This window comes from Scyliorhinus torazame, chromosome 16, assembly GCF_047496885.1.
Source record: "Scyliorhinus torazame isolate Kashiwa2021f chromosome 16, sScyTor2.1, whole genome shotgun sequence".
Lineage (NCBI taxonomy): Eukaryota > Metazoa > Chordata > Chondrichthyes > Carcharhiniformes > Scyliorhinidae > Scyliorhinus > Scyliorhinus torazame.
The window spans coordinates 21213311-21229259 of record NC_092722.1 but is presented as its reverse complement, the minus strand read 5'-3'; the positions used below and the strand labels follow the sequence as shown (position 1 = coordinate 21229259).

Here is a 15949-nt window from a genome sequence, read left to right as displayed (position 1 = left end):
ATTTTGAGAACGCTTTGGAGAGGAATTGGCGACTTATCTGTCTGACACTTAATGCACAATTCTCTCCCAGTAGGATAGTTATTAAAAAGAGTAATAATATTTAATGCAGAGCAGTCTTGCCTGAGGACAAGGAAGAAGCTGAAACACACCAGGTGAACCAACCTTTTGAAGACATTCAGCCAGAGTCTGTCGGGTTTCTAACTGGAGCCCAAATCTGTTCTGTGAAACAAGTATTACTTTATGCCATGCTGATTTTAAGATGGATTGAGAGCTGTAGGTTTCTTGTTGTTTAATGGGGAAATTATGTAGTGGTGTTTAAGGGATAATTGTAAGCTGTTCTTTTTGGGTGTGAAGTTAAAGCATTTAATATTGTATTCATAATAACGTTTTACTTTAAAAATGCCAAATCCCTATTTCTTCATGCAGTCACACCTGGAACGAACCATTCTTTCCACAGTCTTACAAATAAACTAAAATATTGGGGTTTCAATCCAGCATCCGAGCTACAGTTGGGGTCCGGTCTGGGATCATAATACATAGAGCCTTATCCATGTCTAAATTTGTGTCTAAATCCATGTTCTCCATTAATTCCAAAATATCTCAAATTGTTGATACTAACAGGCTAATTTTCCCATCTAGACTTTATCTGGCAATGAGGTAACAGCTCTTTCAAATAGACACAAAATATCAGAGCAATTAAAGCCAATTTGCTAAGGCACCTAATATGGTCATAAACTGTGAGCCAAGGTGTCTCTGGTCAGTCATTAGCTCGTATCAAGAAGAGGGACTGAAGGGGAAGACAGTACTTTTAAATATGATGTGTCTTTGTCTCTTTTTAGCTGAAAATGGACGAGTATTGCAGATCTGGGCAGGAGTCAAGCACATTAAGCTCTCCCTAACTGGCAGTGACACCTTCCTAGAGATGGTGGATCTAGAAGAATCACTTTTTGAAACACCATTGTAAGTGTTCTTTATAAAGGGCCAATAATCGCTTATTTTCACAAGTAGCATTACAAGCCAGCTGTTTAGCCCACTGTGCTAAACCAGCCCCTATAATAACCGCTTATTGTCATAAGTAGGCTTCAGTGAAGTTACTGTGAAAAGCCTCTCGTCGGCACATTCCAGCGCCTGTTCAGGGAGGCTGGTACGGGAATTGAACCCGCGCTACTGCCTTGTTCTGCATCACAAGCCAGCTGTTTAGCCCACTGTGCTAATACAGATATGCCTCATTTAAACTCTGATAAGATGTTTATCTCCTGATTTTCCATCCTGTCTTGCAGCTACCAATTCTCATTCAAAGTTACTAATCATCATATATGAACCTAGATAATAAATGTTGGCATGCTGTTCAATTGTTCAATGCCTCAAACTCTTCTGTAGCCGTATTGAACACGTGCACACAGATGTGCATAAACAATGTAAGGGCTGTTCCGGTTGATTCCCTTAGTTTCCATGGTTCATTAGCAGAGACTACATTTAAGTCAAGCAGAAGAAGAAAGGAACTCAAAGTGTCAAGTGTTTTAAAGTTTTGTATTTTGGGCAGAAGAACCCAGAATTTATGGCACCCAAGAGATTGGAGGGGTTCATTTCAGTCATCATAGAATTTACAGTGCAGAAGGAGGCCATTCGGCCCATCGAGTCTGCACCAGCTCTTGGAAAGAGCACCCTACCCAAGGTCAACACCTCCACCCTATCCCCATAACCCAGTAACCCCACCCAACACTAAGGGCAATTTTGGACACTAAGGGCAAATTATCATGGCCAATCCACCTAACCTGCACATCTTTGGACTGTGGGAGGAAACTGGAGCACCCGGAGGAAACCCACGCACACACGGGGAGGATGTGCAGACTCCGCACAGACAGTGACCCAAGCCGGAATCGAACCTGGGACCTTGGAGCTGTGAAGCATTTGTGCTATCCACAATGCTACCGTGCTGCCCCACAGTCAGTTTGCTGGTGGGCCAATGGGTTGGCCACGGACAGTATTCTGTCCGGCAACCAACAGCAATTGGTTCCTGTCAGGTGTTTTTTTTTTGAGAAAACCAAGGAGAAGCCACTGGGCCCTCAAGTTGGAAGCAGCTCTCACTCTCATTCTGCTGCCTAACACCTACAGTGAAAACCATTTCAAGCTGAAAGGAAAGATTTTTAAAAATGTAAATTTAGAGTACCTAATTCTTTTTTTCAATTAAGGGGCAATTTAGCATGGCCAATCCACCTACCCTGCTCATATTATTTTTGGGTTGTTGGGGTGAGACCCACACAGACATGAAGAGAATGTGCAAACTCCACACGGACAGTGACCCGGGGCCGGGATCGAACCCAGGTCCTCTGTGCCAGGATACTTTCATCATTATTTTACATCCTCTTTCCCCTCTGTGTGTGCGTATGTAGAAGGTGGGGGGGGCGGGGGGGTGGTTAAAATTGAGGGTTTAGAGATTAGATAGTAATTGACCAGGTATATTTGTTGCCTATTTAATTATAGGACGTAATTCAGCCATCACGTTGTGCCAGGCGCAGAGCAATGGGTGAATCTTGGGAGAAGCCCAAAATTAGGCTACATGCCAGGTGCCAAGCTGATTGCGAGTCACTGGATTCGCGGCACCCGGCGCGATCTGGATCATGCCCTCACTGACCATGATCCAGATAACCATTTAAATGAGCCTTTTTGCTCTTTCTCACTCGTGCAGACTTTCTGGCAGGCCTGACGATGTACCAAACATTTCATTCTGTATTCCCTTGAACCTTCTTTTGTAATATACCCTGCTGATTATGAGTCCTCTGTAATAGAATTTATGTCGGACCATGCCCTCTGGCACGCTCAGATTTCTACTGTCCATATCCTTGGTCAGGCCGGAGACCACTCGAGTCAGGTAACTCACCATTTACAGATCCACCTCTATTCTAAATTATGCACAGCGTCAGTATCTGAATTGATAACTTTGCATGTATCATTGTGTGAGAGGATGTCTTCATCATTACTACCTTTTCACTGTTCCTCCACTGTCTGGCCAGGTTGCATTTCTTGGGTATCTGAAAGGAGAAAGGCAAAACAGTAAAGTTGTAGCAAAATAGTAGGTGCATATTTACACCCTCTGCAACCTGCAACCAAAGAGATTATTGGATGAGGATGATGTGGGATGTAACAAGGTGAATTAGATATGAGGTTACTGTCTCTTCAATTAGCAATCCAATAATGGCCACTACCATCTCCAGATGTGCCTGTCCTCCTCTGAGTTAACTGTTGCTGCTCTGATTGTGTGCTACCTTGTCCTGCAAGAGAGGAGCGAGAAGTGTGTCAGTGTGTGCCATGAATTCTGTTTGGCTGTCATGGCTATCATGGTTGAATAGCTGGCAGTGTGCACAACTTGGCAAATGTGGGTGTGAGGCTTCCATCAATCTAAGTGTCTGAAGGTGAGATGAAGCGTATATCAGAGATGAGTTCTGATGGATAGCGATCGTTGGTATGTGAGTGGGGTTGCGGTGAATTGAGCACTGTCTGTGTGCATATGCTAGAATTTGGCATTTGACAATGCGTTCACTGACAACCGCTCATGTCAGGGCAGTGGCACTGCCTCTAGAATCTTGGGGCTAGTCTCCTGGTGTTGACCTCCATGGCTATCTGTTCCCACTTGTATACACAAGGCACCAGCAGTCCCTCAAGATACAGGGTATCTCTCCTATTTTCCACCTCCACCACAAAGACCTCCGGTGCAGTGTTTGAAAGTCTTGAAGCCCATGTTCTCCCATGTTGTGTCATCCTTCAGTCAGCATCACATTTTACATGACTGTCGGCACCGACTGCAACCACAATACACTGCCCCAAGAGAGGCAGTTTAGCCTTGAGAAGTGCTGGGAAGTTCTGATTTTGTTGATGCCAATTATTAGAGCAGTTAGTGTTGGCTGCACATAGCAATAATTCTAATGAGCAGGCAGCACAAAGTTGGCATGTTGCGTGCATTTCAGTCAATGGGTGTGGGTAAATCCCACTTCACAATCCATGTGCACATTTTTTGGGTTGATCCAAGTTAGTCACCAGTATGTGGGATTTCTTCTGTAAACCTGTACGATCCCTACATTCCTGAGATCAACCTGCTCATGGTGGGTAGGTAAGAAGAGAGGGAGCTTCTTCCCTGGCTCACTTTATTCTGGAGGGTGGTCAAGGAGATGGTTAACCTCAATGAAAAGGTACTTCTTATGTTGCCGAATAGCAGTCAAATGTTTTTTCCCCTTCCCACTCAGCGTATTTCAAGTCCTAACTTCAAGCTGTTGGTCCTGTTGGTGTGATGCGGTTCAATAAAGGGGAGTTTTCCCATCACTGGATGTGACTAAAAGATCAAACTCTTGTTTTCTATTCACACAGTGGTTTTGATGCCATCCGCTACCCCCTGATGGAATATGTCCCTGAACCTGACAAGGTGAAGGGGAGCAGTGCTGATTCAAGTAGGTCTGAAATTACCACGGTCGGTTCATTGGGCACCGGAGACAGTGATGTGAATGAATCTAAACTGGACTTAGTTGCAGCAACTGGAAAACCGCAGGATTCCTTACACGGTAAGAACTCACGTGGCACATTGCATGGTAATAGCTGAAAAACACATGACTCATTGCACAGTGAGAGATGAAACACATTTGGTACATTGTATAGTAAGAGTTGATAGAACCTGAACAATGAGCACTCATAGATTATCATAGAATTTACAGTGCAGAAGGAGGCCATTCGGCCCATCGAGTCTGCACCGGCCCTTGGAAAGAGCACCCTACCCAAGGTCAACACCTCCACCCTATCCCCATAACCCAGTAACCCCACCCAACACTAAGGGCAATTTTGGACACTAAGGGCAATTTATCATGGCCAATCCACCTAACCTGCACATCTTTGGACTGTGGGAGGAAACCGGAGCACCCGGAGGAAACACACGCACACACGGGGAGGATGTGCAGACTCCGCACAGACAGTGACCGAAGCTGGACTCGGACCTGGGACCCTGGAGCTGTGAAGCAATTGTGCTATCCACAATGCTACCGCACTGCTAGGTCTCTGCCCAGGGTCCATCCTGGGTTTTGTGAGGGGCCATGGGCAGTTGTGCCAGAAACTCTCCATTACCTTCCCCAAATACACATTGTTCATGTATGAACCTAGTGAGTGTTGGCAACTTTTCACCATCAGAGTCAAGCCAGCTGCTGTTCTCACTCAGGATTCATGCGAGGTTTCTTCAACAGCAGTCAGGAGCAGAGATGAACCCGCTAACTGAGGCCAGTTACATATGCCATCCTTTTAAAAAATAAATTTAGAGTCCCCAATTATTTTTTTTCAATTAAAGGACAATTTAGCGTGGACAATACACCTACCGTACACATCTTTGGGTTGTGGGGGTGAGACCAACGCAGACACGGGGAGAATGTGCAAACTCCACACGGACAGTGACCCGGGGCCGGGATTGAACCCGGGTCCCAGACACCATGAGACAGCAGTGCAAACCATTGTGCCACCATGCTGCCCAATATATGCCATCCTGACTGTACCTCAGCACCATTGGGAACCAAAGCTTATGGCCCGGATTCTCCAACCTGGCGGCGGGTCGGAGAATCTCGTGCACCGCCGCCCCGACGGCGACTGCCCCATTTACCGGCACCGTTTTTCGGGCGCCCGCGGAATTACCGCCACGCCGGTCAGGGGCCATTGACAGCGCCACCCCCCCCCCCCCCCCCCCCCCCCCCCCCCCCCGGCGGCGATTCTCCAGGCCCCGATGGGCCGAATGGCCGACGAGTTTGGCCGAGTACATCCGGCGTGGATTACTCACCTCCCACACGGCGGGACCTGGAAGGTGAGTGTGAGGGGGCCATCCTGGAGGGGAGAAACGGGGTGATCCGACCCTGGGGGAGGGGGGGCGGGGCCACTGCGATCGGGGCCTACCAATCGGCGGGCGGGCTGGTTCTGTGAGGGCCTAATTTACTCTGCGCCGGGCCCCTGTAGGGTTCCGCCATATTTCCCGGGGGCCGGCGCAGAGAAGGGAACCAAGGCGATGCACGAGATCACGCCAGCCATTATGCGCATGCCGAGATCACGCTGGCCGTTCCGCACATGCACGGACTCGCACGGGCCGTTCCCGCTGGCTGGAGCTGCGGGGACGACTCCGGTGGCAACCTGGCCCCCTAGAAAGGTGAGAATTCCTCACTTTCGGGGCTTTTGATGGCGGAGTTTATGGCGCTGGTTTTCACACGTGCGTGGGGACATAGCCCCATTATTAGAGAATCCCGCCCACATCTTTCCAGTCTGTACATTTCACAAAGAGCTACATTCAGGTATCAGGAGCTGAAAGGGCGGAATTCTCCCCCCCCCCCCCCCCCCTACGCCGGGTGGGAGAATCACCGAGGCGCCGCGCGAGTCCCGCCACACCACCCCGGCACCCCCACGCGATTCTCCCACCCCCCATCCCCAAACCGGCACAGCGAGAATCACGTGTGGCCGCTGGGAGAATCACCGCTCGCCGTTTGTAATGGGCGAGCAGCGATTCTCCGGCCCGGATGGGCCGAGTGGCCTGCCCAACACGACAGGTTCCCACCGCGCCATCCACACCTGGTTGCTGCCGGCGGGAACAGCGCGGGAACGCTGGGGGGGGGGGGGTTTCCTGAACCAGGGAGGGCCTCAAAGGGGTCTGGCCCGCGATCGGTGCCCACCGAACGGCGGGCCGGCCTCTCTGAAGTAGGACCTCCTTTCCTCCGCCGCGCCGCAAGATCCATCCGACATCTTCTTGCCGCTTTTACGCTGCGCCAAGGCCCAGCACATGTAAATGACGTGGCGCCGCTCCTAGCCCCCCGGGGGTGGGTGAATAGGGGGCTGGGAGCGGCCTCTGACGCCGGAGTGAAACACTCCGGTTTTCACTCCACTCCGGCGTCGAGACTTAGTCTCCCGATGGGAGAATTGCACCCAAAGTGTTTTGAGTGTTCTGAAAATCGCCAAAGTCCCCGAGGAGCATTGGCTGCACTCCCCCTTTTTGCGAAAGAAAACTGACTGGTGGTGATTTGACCTGAAGGTCACCACTCCTCAGGCGAGGAGCAAGGTTGAGAAGGCAGGGCCTTCAAAGATAACCTCAGCTGGTACGGGAATTGAACCTGTGCTGTTGGCATCGCTCTGCATCACGAACCAGCCATTCAGCCAACTGAACTATTAAGAATATGTATCAACGCGTCAGACATGACAGTCAAATGCTTATGCGTATTGCTGTTTGCCTTCGTCTTACTTTCAGATCGGTATTTCCTCATCCAACCCGAATTTTGTTTATCTATATATTCAGTTATCCATATATTCAACAACTAAGCTCTAAGTCCTGGAGTTCCTTCCCTAACCCTCTGCCTCGCTACCTCTCTTTGATCTTTTATGACGTGCTTTAAACCTACCTCTTTGACCAATCAGGTAGGCTGTTCTAATATCCCATTAAGTAGCTCGATAGCTCTTTGGGCTTGGATTTTTACCCTTGCCGGGACAGGAGTGGAGGTGGGCAGGGACTAAAACTATCATCATTGGCGAGCATGCCAGAGTCCAGGCCTGGATTTTTCAATTGGCTTCTGGGTTCCCACAGGAGGTGTGGCCAGGTTAGGTGCCTGGGAGAAGCAGTAAACACAGGCCACCTCATAGGTGGGTTCTGGCTGTAAAGCAATTTTTCAATTTAAACTTTGAAAAAGTGAGCGAGAGGATGTGTGGGATTTACCAAGCAGCCCACCGTGAGTTTCCTGGTGGCAGGAGGCGGTCTGGCTGGGCCATCGCCAGGATCTTCTGGTCCCGTCGTTGTCAATGGGGTTTTCTGTTGACTGCGCTGCTCACCGCCGGGAAACATGTGGCAGGGGTACACTGTCAGCAGGACCAGAAGACCCTGCCGTCACGAACAGCCGGAACTTTCTGGCCGTGGCTCCATTTTGAACCCTCCTTTTCCTCACTTTTATAATGTCTCATGTTGCTGCTTTAAAGCGAAAAAAGGCCTCCAATTAACTTTGCAGCTTCGAAAACCCGCCCAATGTCCTGAATTGGACAGCGAGCCCGCACTGTGGTCATTAATACTCTGGGAAAAATTACATTGAGTGACTGTTTCCAACAGTGTGTGCTCCTGATTCCCATTTATTCTGACAGCGGGGTTCAAACACGCACAGGGCAAACCCTGCTCATTCTCTCTGATAAGGCATTTGGGCATGTTTTACTATAATAAAGATACTTTTCAAATGCTAATTGTTCTTACCCACTCAATGTGGCCCTTTCAATCGGAGCACCTTTTCCTTCTGCTTTGCAGTTTTGGAGGCCAAGAGTGCAATAGAATTGCTCAGATATTAAATGGTTAAAAATTCATCGGATAATGCGCACACAGTTCTTACCATCTGCTTAAGCAAGCCTGCTTAAAACAAGCCTCCCCAAATACGAACTGAAATCTTCAGTGCCCACCATCACACCTGATGGGCAATCTTAAGAGTACAGGTGGACAACAGGGACCCAGCAGACAACTCCACAATCCATTCCCTCAACCCTGACCTTTCCACTACCCTCTGAAATGGCACAGTGACTGGATTGCAAGTCCAGTTCATGGCATCCTCTGAAGCCCCAGGATGGACATGTGTCTTCAATCACGTCTCTTCCCCATCACATATTTATTTTAAATTAATACCTGGTGGCTTCAAGGAATGACTGGGGTTAACTTCCAGATGGTGCAGCGGTGATTGGTGATTACTTGGCTTTCAAGGCTCCATTGAGGAAATTGATCCTCCACCTCAGTAGGGAAAGTTGACATCCATGTTTCAAGATGGTCAATCACTGATTGTGCCTATAAATCTGGATGTGACCCAGTGCCCTGTTAAACACCCTCACACCTTTGCATAGGCATCCCCACCCACGTGGGTCAGCTGGGCCGATAAAATGGCAGCATGTTTCTTTAAGGCTAAATACACCTGTGAAAAGCTGCCATTGCTGTTTTAGACCTAATGGCTAGGAATGTATTTGAGTGGGGAACAGGAGGACTCCTCTTTACCTGATCACCAGGTAAATGAAGTGGAGCTGCAAATCAGGTTCGAGGGGCTGAAGGGCCAACAACTGTTCCTGCGTTTCTATAGATCATGATCTGTGAACCTTGGGTGGCTGAGAGGGGAGGGAGGTGGTGCCTGTCTGAGAGGTGAGGGAGGCGGTGTCTGTCTGAGAGGGGAGGGAGGTGGTGTCTGTCTGAGAGGTGAGGGAGGTGGTATCTGTCTGAGAGGTGAGGGAGGTGGTGTCTGTCTGAGAGGTGAGGGAGGTGGTGTCTGTCTGAGAGGTGAGGGAGGCGGTGTCTGTCTGAGAGGTGAGGGAGGTGGTGTCTGTCTGAGAGGTGAGGGAGGTGGTGTCTGTCTGAGAGGTGAGGGAGGTGGTGCCTCTCTGAGAGGTGAGGGAGGTGGTGTCTGTCTGAGAGGGGAGGGAGGTGGTGCCTGTCTGAGAGGTGAGGTAGGTGGTGCGTGTCTGAGAGGTGAGGGAGGTGGTGTGTGTCTGAAAGGTGAGGGAGGTGGTGCGTGTCTGAGAGGTGAGGGAGGTGGTGCGTGTCTGAGAGGTGGGGGAGGTGGTGCGTGTCTGAGATGTGAGGGAGGTGGTGCGTGTCTGAGAGGGGAGGGAGGTGGTGTCTGTCTGAGATGTGAGGGAGGTGGTGTCTGTCTGAGATGTGAGGGAGGTGGTGCGTGTCTGAGAGGGGAGGGAGGTGGTGTCTGTCTGAGATGTGAGGGAGGTGGTGCGTGTCTGAGAGGGGAGGGAGGTGGTGTCTGTCTGAGAGGTGGGGGAGGTGGTGTCTGTCTGAGATGTGAGGGAGGTGGTGCCTGTCTGAGAGGGGAGGGAGGTGGGGTCTGTCCGAGAGGTGAGGGAGGTGGTGTCTGTCTGAGATGTGAGGGAGGTGGTGCCTGTCTGAGAGGTGAGGGAGGTGGTGTCTGTCTGAGATGTGAGGGAGGTGGTGCGTGTCTGAGAGGGGAGGGAGGTGGTGTCTATCTGAGAGGTGAGGGAGGTGGTGTCTGTCTTGAGGGGAGGGAGGTGGTGTCTGTCCGAGAGGTGAGGGAGGTGGTGTCTGTCTGAGATGTGAGGGAGGTGGTGCCTGTCTGAGAGGTGAGGGAGGTGGTGTCTGTCTGAGATGTGAGGGAGGTGGTGCCTCTCTGAGAGGTGAGGGAGGTGGTGTGTGTCTGAGAGGGGAGGGAGGTGGTGTCTGTCTGAGAGGGGAGGGAGGTGGTGCCTCTCTGAGAGGTGAGGGAGGTGGTGCCTCTCTGAGAGAGGAGGGAGGTGGTGTCTCTCTGAGAGGGGAGGGAGGTGGTGTCTCTCTGAGAGGGGAGGGAGGTGATGTCTGTCTGAGAGGTGAGGGAGGTGGTGTCTGTCTGAGAGGTGGATGAGGTGGTGTCTGTCTGAGAGGGGAGGGAGGTGGTGTCTGTCTGAGAGGTGTGAGAGGTGGTGCGTGTCTTGAGGTGAGGGAGGTGATGCGTATCTGTGGTGGGGAGGTGGTGTCTGTCTGAGAGGGGAGGGAGGTGGTGTCTGTCTGAGAGGTGGATGAGGTGGTGTCTGTCTGAGAGGGGAGGGAGGTGGTGTCTGTCTTGAGGGGAGGGAAGTGGTGCGTGTCTGAGAGGTGAGGGAGGTGGTGCGTGTCTGAGAGGTGAGGGAGGTGGTGCCTCTCTGAGAGGGGAGGGAGGTGGTGCGTGTCTGAGAGGTGAGGGAGGTGGTGTCTGTCTGAGAGGGGAGGGAGGTGGTGCGTGTCTGAAAGGTGAGGGAGGTGGTGCGTGTCTGAGAGGTGAGGGAGGTGGTGCGTGTCTGAGAGGTGAGGGAGGTGGTGCGTGTCTGAGAGGTGAGGGAGGTGGTGTCTGTCTGAGAGGGGAGGGAGGTGGTGCGTGTCTGAGAGGTGAGGGAGGTGGTGCGTGTCTGAGAGGTGAGGGAGGTGGTGCGTGTCTGAAAGGTGAGGGAGGTGGTGCGTGTCTGAGAGGTGAGGGAGGTGGTGCGTGTCTGAGAGGTGAGGGAGGTGGTGCGTGTCTGAGAGGTGAGGGAGGTGGTGTCTGTCTGAGAGGGGAGGGAGGTGGTGCGTGTCTGAGAGGTGAGGGAGGTGGTGTCTGTCCGAGAGGTGAGGGAGGTGGTGTCTGTCTGAGATGTGAGGGAGGTGGTGCCTCTCTGAGAGGTGAGGGAGGTGGTGCCTCTCTGAGAGGTGAGGGAGGTGGTGCCTCTCTGAGAGGTGAGGGAGGTGGTGCCTCTCTGAGAGGTGAGGGAGGTAGTGTCCATCTGAGATGTGAGGGTGGTGGTGCCTCTCTGAGAGGTGAGGGAGGTGGTGTCTGTCTGAGAGGGGAGGGAGGTGGTGTCTGTCTGAGAGGTGAGGGAGGTAGTGTCTGTCTGAGAGGTGAGGGAGGTGGTGCCTCTCTGAGAGGTGAGGGAGGTGGTGCGTGTCTGAGAGGTGAGGGAGGTGGTGTCTGTCTGAGAGGGGAGGGAGGTGGTGTCTGTCGGAGATGTGAGGGAGGTGGTACCTGTCTGAGAGGTGAGGGAGGTGGTGCTTCTCTGAGAGGGGAGGGAGGTGGTGTCTGTCTTGAGGGGAGGGAGGTGGTGCGTGTCTGAGAGGTGAGGGAGGTGGTGCCTCTCTGAGAGGGGAGGGAGGTGGTGTCTGTCTTGAGGGGAGGGAGGTGGTGTCTGTCTGAGAGGGGAGGGAGGTGGTGCCTCTCTAAGAGGTGAGGGAGGTGCCTGCCTGAGAGGTGAGGGAGGTGGTGCCTCTCTGAGAGGTGAGGGAGGTGGTGCCTGTCTGAGAGGTGAGGGAGTTGGTGCGTGTCTGAGAGGTGAGGGAGGTGGTGCGTGTCTGAGAGCGAAGGGAGGTGGTGTCTGTCTGAGAGGGGAGGGAGGTGGTGTCTGTCTGAGATGTGAGGGAGTTGGTGTCTGTCTGAGAGGTGAGGGAGGTGGTGCCTCTCTGAGAGGTGAGGGAGTTGGTGCCTCTCTGAGAGGGGAGGGAGGTGGTGTCTGTCTGAGAGGGGAGGGAGGTGGTGTCTGTCTGAGAGGTGAGGGAGGTGGTGCCTCTCTGAGAGGTGAGGGAGGTGGTGCCTCTCTGAGAGGGGAGGGAGGTGGTGTGTGTCTGAGAGGTGAGGGAGGTGGTGTCTGTCTGAGAGGGGAGGGAGGTGGTGCGTGTCTGATAGGTGAGGGAGGTGGTGCGTGTCTGAGAGGTGAAGGAGGTGGTGTCTGTCTGAGAGGTGAGGGAGGTGGCGTCTGTCTGAGGGGAGGGAGGTGGTGCGTGTCTGATAGGTGAGGGAGGTGGTGCGTGTCTGAGAGGGAAGGGAGGTGGTGTCTGTATGAGAGGTGAGGGAGGTGGGGGAGGTGGTGTCTGTCTGAGAGGTGAGGGAGGTGGTGTCTGTCTGAGAGGGGAGGGAGGCGGTGTCTGTCTGAGAGGTGAGGGAGGTGGTGCGTGTCTGAGAGGGAAGAGAGGTGGTGTCTGTCTGAGAGGGGAGGGAGGTGGTGTCTGTCTGAGAGGGGAGGGAGGTGGTGTCTGTCCGAGAGGTGAGGGAGGTGGTGTCTGTCTGAGATGTGAGGGAGGTGGTGCCTCTCTGAGAGGTGAGGGAGGTGGTGCCTCTCTGAGAGGTGAGGGAGGTGGTGCCTCTCTGAGAGGTGAGGGAGGTGGTGCCTCTCTGAGAGGTGAGGGAGGTAGTGTCCATCTGAGATGTGAGGGTGGTGGTGCCTCTCTGAGAGGTGAGGGAGGTGGTGTCTGTCTGAGAGGGGAGGGAGGTGGTGTCTGTCTGAGAGGTGAGGGAGGTAGTGTCTGTCTGAGAGGTGAGGGAGGTGGTGCCTCTCTGAGAGGTGAGGGAGGTGGTGCGTGTCTGAGAGGTGAGGGAGGTGGTGTCTGTCTGAGAGGGGAGGGAGGTGGTGTCTGTCGGAGATGTGAGGGAGGTGGTGCCTGTCTGAGAGGTGAGGGAGGTGGTGCCTCTCTGAGAGGGGAGGTAGGTGGTGTCTGTCTTGAGGGGAGGGAGGTGGTGTCTGTCTGAGAGGGGAGGGAGGTGGTGCCTCTCTAAGAGGTGAGGGAGGTGCCTGTCTGAGAGGTGAGGGAGGTGGTGCCTCTCTGAGAGGTGAGGGAGGTGGTGCCTGTCTGAGAGGTGAGGGAGTTGGTGCGTGTCTGAGAGGTGAGGGAGGTGGTGCGTGTCTGAGAGCGAAGGGAGGTGGTGTCTGTCTGAGAGGGGAGGGAGGTGGTGTCTGTCTGAGATGTGAGGGAGTTGGTGTCTGTCTGAGAGGTGAGGGAGTTGGTGTCTGTCTGAGAGGTGAGGGAGTTGGTGCCTCTCTGAGAGGGGAGGGAGGTGGTGTCTGTCTGAGAGGGGAGGGAGGTGGTGTCTGTCTGAGAGGTGAGGGAGGTGGTGCCTCTCTGAGAGGTGAGGGAGGCGGTGTGTGTCTGAGAGGCGAGGGAGGTGGTGTCTGTCTGAGAGGTGAGGGAGGTGGTGTCTGTCTGAGAGGTGAGGGAGGTGGTGCGTGTCTGAGAGGTGAGGGAGGTGGTGCGTGTCTGAGAGGTGAGGGAGGTGGTGCGTGTCTGAGAGGGGAGGGAGGTGGTGCGTGTCTGAGAGGTGAGGGAGGTGGTGTCTGACTGAGAGGTGAGGGAGGTGCTGCCTCTGAGAGGTGAGGGAGGTGGTGTCTGTCTGAGATGTGAGGGAGGTGGTGTCTGTCTGAGAGGTGAGGGAGGTGGTGTCTGTCTGAGAGTGGAGGGAGGTGGTGAGTGTCTGAGAGGGAAGGGAGGTGGTACCTCTCTGAGAGGTGAGGGAGGTGGTGTCTGTCTTGAGGGGAGGGAGGTGGTGTCTGTCTGAGAGGTGAGGAAGGTGGTGCCTCTCTGAGAGGGGAGGGAGGTGCTGTCTGTCTGAGAGGTGAGGGAGGTGGTGCGTGTCTGAGAGGTGAGGGAGGTGGTGTCTGTCTGAGAGGTGAGGGAGGTGGTGTCTGTCTGAGAGGTGAGGGAGGTGGTGCGTGTCTGAGAGGGGAGGGAGGTGGTGCGTGTCTGAGATGTGAGGGAGGTGGTGCGTGTCTGAGAGGTGAGGGAGGTGGTGTCTGTCTGAGAGTGGAGGGAGGTGTTGAGTGTCTGAGAGGGAAGGGAGGTGGTGTCTGTCTGAGAGGTGAGGGAGGTGGTGTCTGTCTGAGAGGGGAGGGAGGTGGTGCGTGTCTGAGAGGTGAGGGAGGTGGTGCGTGTCTGAGAGGGGAGGGAGGTGGTGCGTGTCTGAGAGGTGAGGGAGGTGGTGTCTGTCTGAGAGGTGGGGGAGGTGGTGTCTGTCTGAGAGGTGAGGGAGGTGGTGTCTGTCTGAGAGGTGAGGGAGGTGGTGTCTGTCTGAGAGGGGAGGGAGGTGACGCCTCTCTGAGAGGTGAGGGAGGTGGTGCGTGTCTGAGAGGTGAGGGAGGTGGTGCGTGTCTGAGAGGTGAGGGAGGTGGTGTCTGTCTGAGAGGGGAGGGAGGTGGTGCGTGTCGGAGAGCTGAGGGAGGTGGTGTCTGCCCGAGAGGTGAGGGAGGTGGTGTCTGTCTGAGATGTGAGGGAGGTGGTGCCTCTCTGAGAGGTGAGGGAGGTGGTGCCTCTCTGAGAGGTGAGGGAGGTGGTGCCTCTCTGAGATGTGAGGGAGGTGGTGCCTCTCTGAGAGCTGAGGGAGGTAGTGTCCATCTGAGAGGTGAGGGAGGTGGTGCCTCTCTGAGAGGTGAGGGAGGTGGTGCGTGTCTGAGAGGTGAGGGAGGTGGTGTCTGTCTGAGAGGGGAGGGAGGTGGTGCGTGTCTGAGAGGTGAGGGAGGTGGTGCCTCTCTGAGAGGGGAGGGAGGTGGTGTCTGTCTTGAGGGGAGGGAGGTGGTGTCTGTCGGAGATGTGAGGGAGGTGGTGTCTGTCTGAGAGGGGAGGGAGGTGGTGCCTCTCTGAGAGGTGAGGGAGGTGCCTGTCTGAGAGGTGAGGGAGGTGGTGCCTCTCTGAGAGGTGAGGGAGGTGGTGCCTGTCTGAGAGGTGAGGGAGTTGGTGCGTGTCTGAGAGGTGAGGGAGGTGGTGCGTGTCTGAGAGCGAAGGGAGGTGGTGTCTGTCTGAGAGGGGAGGGAGGTGGTGTCTGTCTGAGGTGTGAGGGAGGTGGTGCCTCTCTGAGAGGTGAGGGAGGTGGTGCCTCTCTGAGAGGTGAGGGAGGTGGTGCCTCTCTGAGAGGGGAGGGAGGTGGTGTCTGTCTGAGAGGTGAGGGAGGTGGTGCCTCTCTGAGAGGTGAGGGAGGTGGTGCGTGTCTGAGAGGTGAGGGAGGTGGTGTCTGTCTGAGAGGGGAGGGAGGTGGTGTCTGTCGGAGATGTGAGGGAGGTGGTACCTGTCTGAGAGGTGAGGGAGGTGGTGCTTCTCTGAGAGGGGAGGGAGGTGGTGTCTGTCTTGAGGGGAGGGAGGTGGTGCGTGTCTGAGAGGTGAGGGAGGTGGTGCCTCTCTGAGAGGGGAGGGAGGTGGTGTCTGTCTTGAGGGGAGGGAGGTGGTGTCTGTCTGAGAGGGGAGGGAGGTGGTGCCTCTCTAAGAGGTGAGGGAGGTGCCTGCCTGAGAGGTGAGGGAGGTGGTGCCTCTCTGAGAGGTGAGGGAGGTGGTGCCTGTCTGAGAGGTGAGGGAGTTGGTGCGTGTCTGAGAGGTGAGGGAGGTGGTGCGTGTCTGAGAGCGAAGGGAGGTGGTGTCTGTCTGAGAGGGGAGGGAGGTGGTGTCTGTCTGAGATGTGAGGGAGTTGGTGTCTGTCTGAGAGGTGAGGGAGGTGGTGCCTCTCTGAGAGGTGAGGGAGTTGGTGCCTCTCTGAGAGGGGAGGGAGGTGGTGTCTGTCTGAGAGGGGAGGGAGGTGGTGTCTGTCTGAGAGGTGAGGGAGGTGGTGCCTCTCTGAGAGGTGAGGGAGGTGGTGCCTCTCTGAGAGGGGAGGGAGGTGGTGTGTGTCTGAGAGGTGAGGGAGGTGGTGTCTGTCTGAGAGGGGAGGGAGGTGGTGCGTGTCTGATAGGTGAGGGAGGT

General features: G+C 54.3%; 1 protein-coding gene across 2 annotated transcripts in view; it reads left to right on the top strand.

Moving 5' to 3' along the window:
• LOC140392622 (MORN repeat-containing protein 1-like) overlaps positions 1 to 15949 on the top strand; it is a 347348-nt gene that overhangs the window by 84454 nt on the left and 246945 nt on the right. For both annotated transcript variants that reach the window (XM_072478054.1, XM_072478053.1), the window contains exons 9-10: positions 840 to 960; positions 4363 to 4553. In XM_072478054.1, the coding sequence (XP_072334155.1) occupies positions 840 to 960; positions 4363 to 4553 (312 nt within the window). The remainder of the gene's footprint in view (positions 1 to 839; positions 961 to 4362; positions 4554 to 15949) is intronic.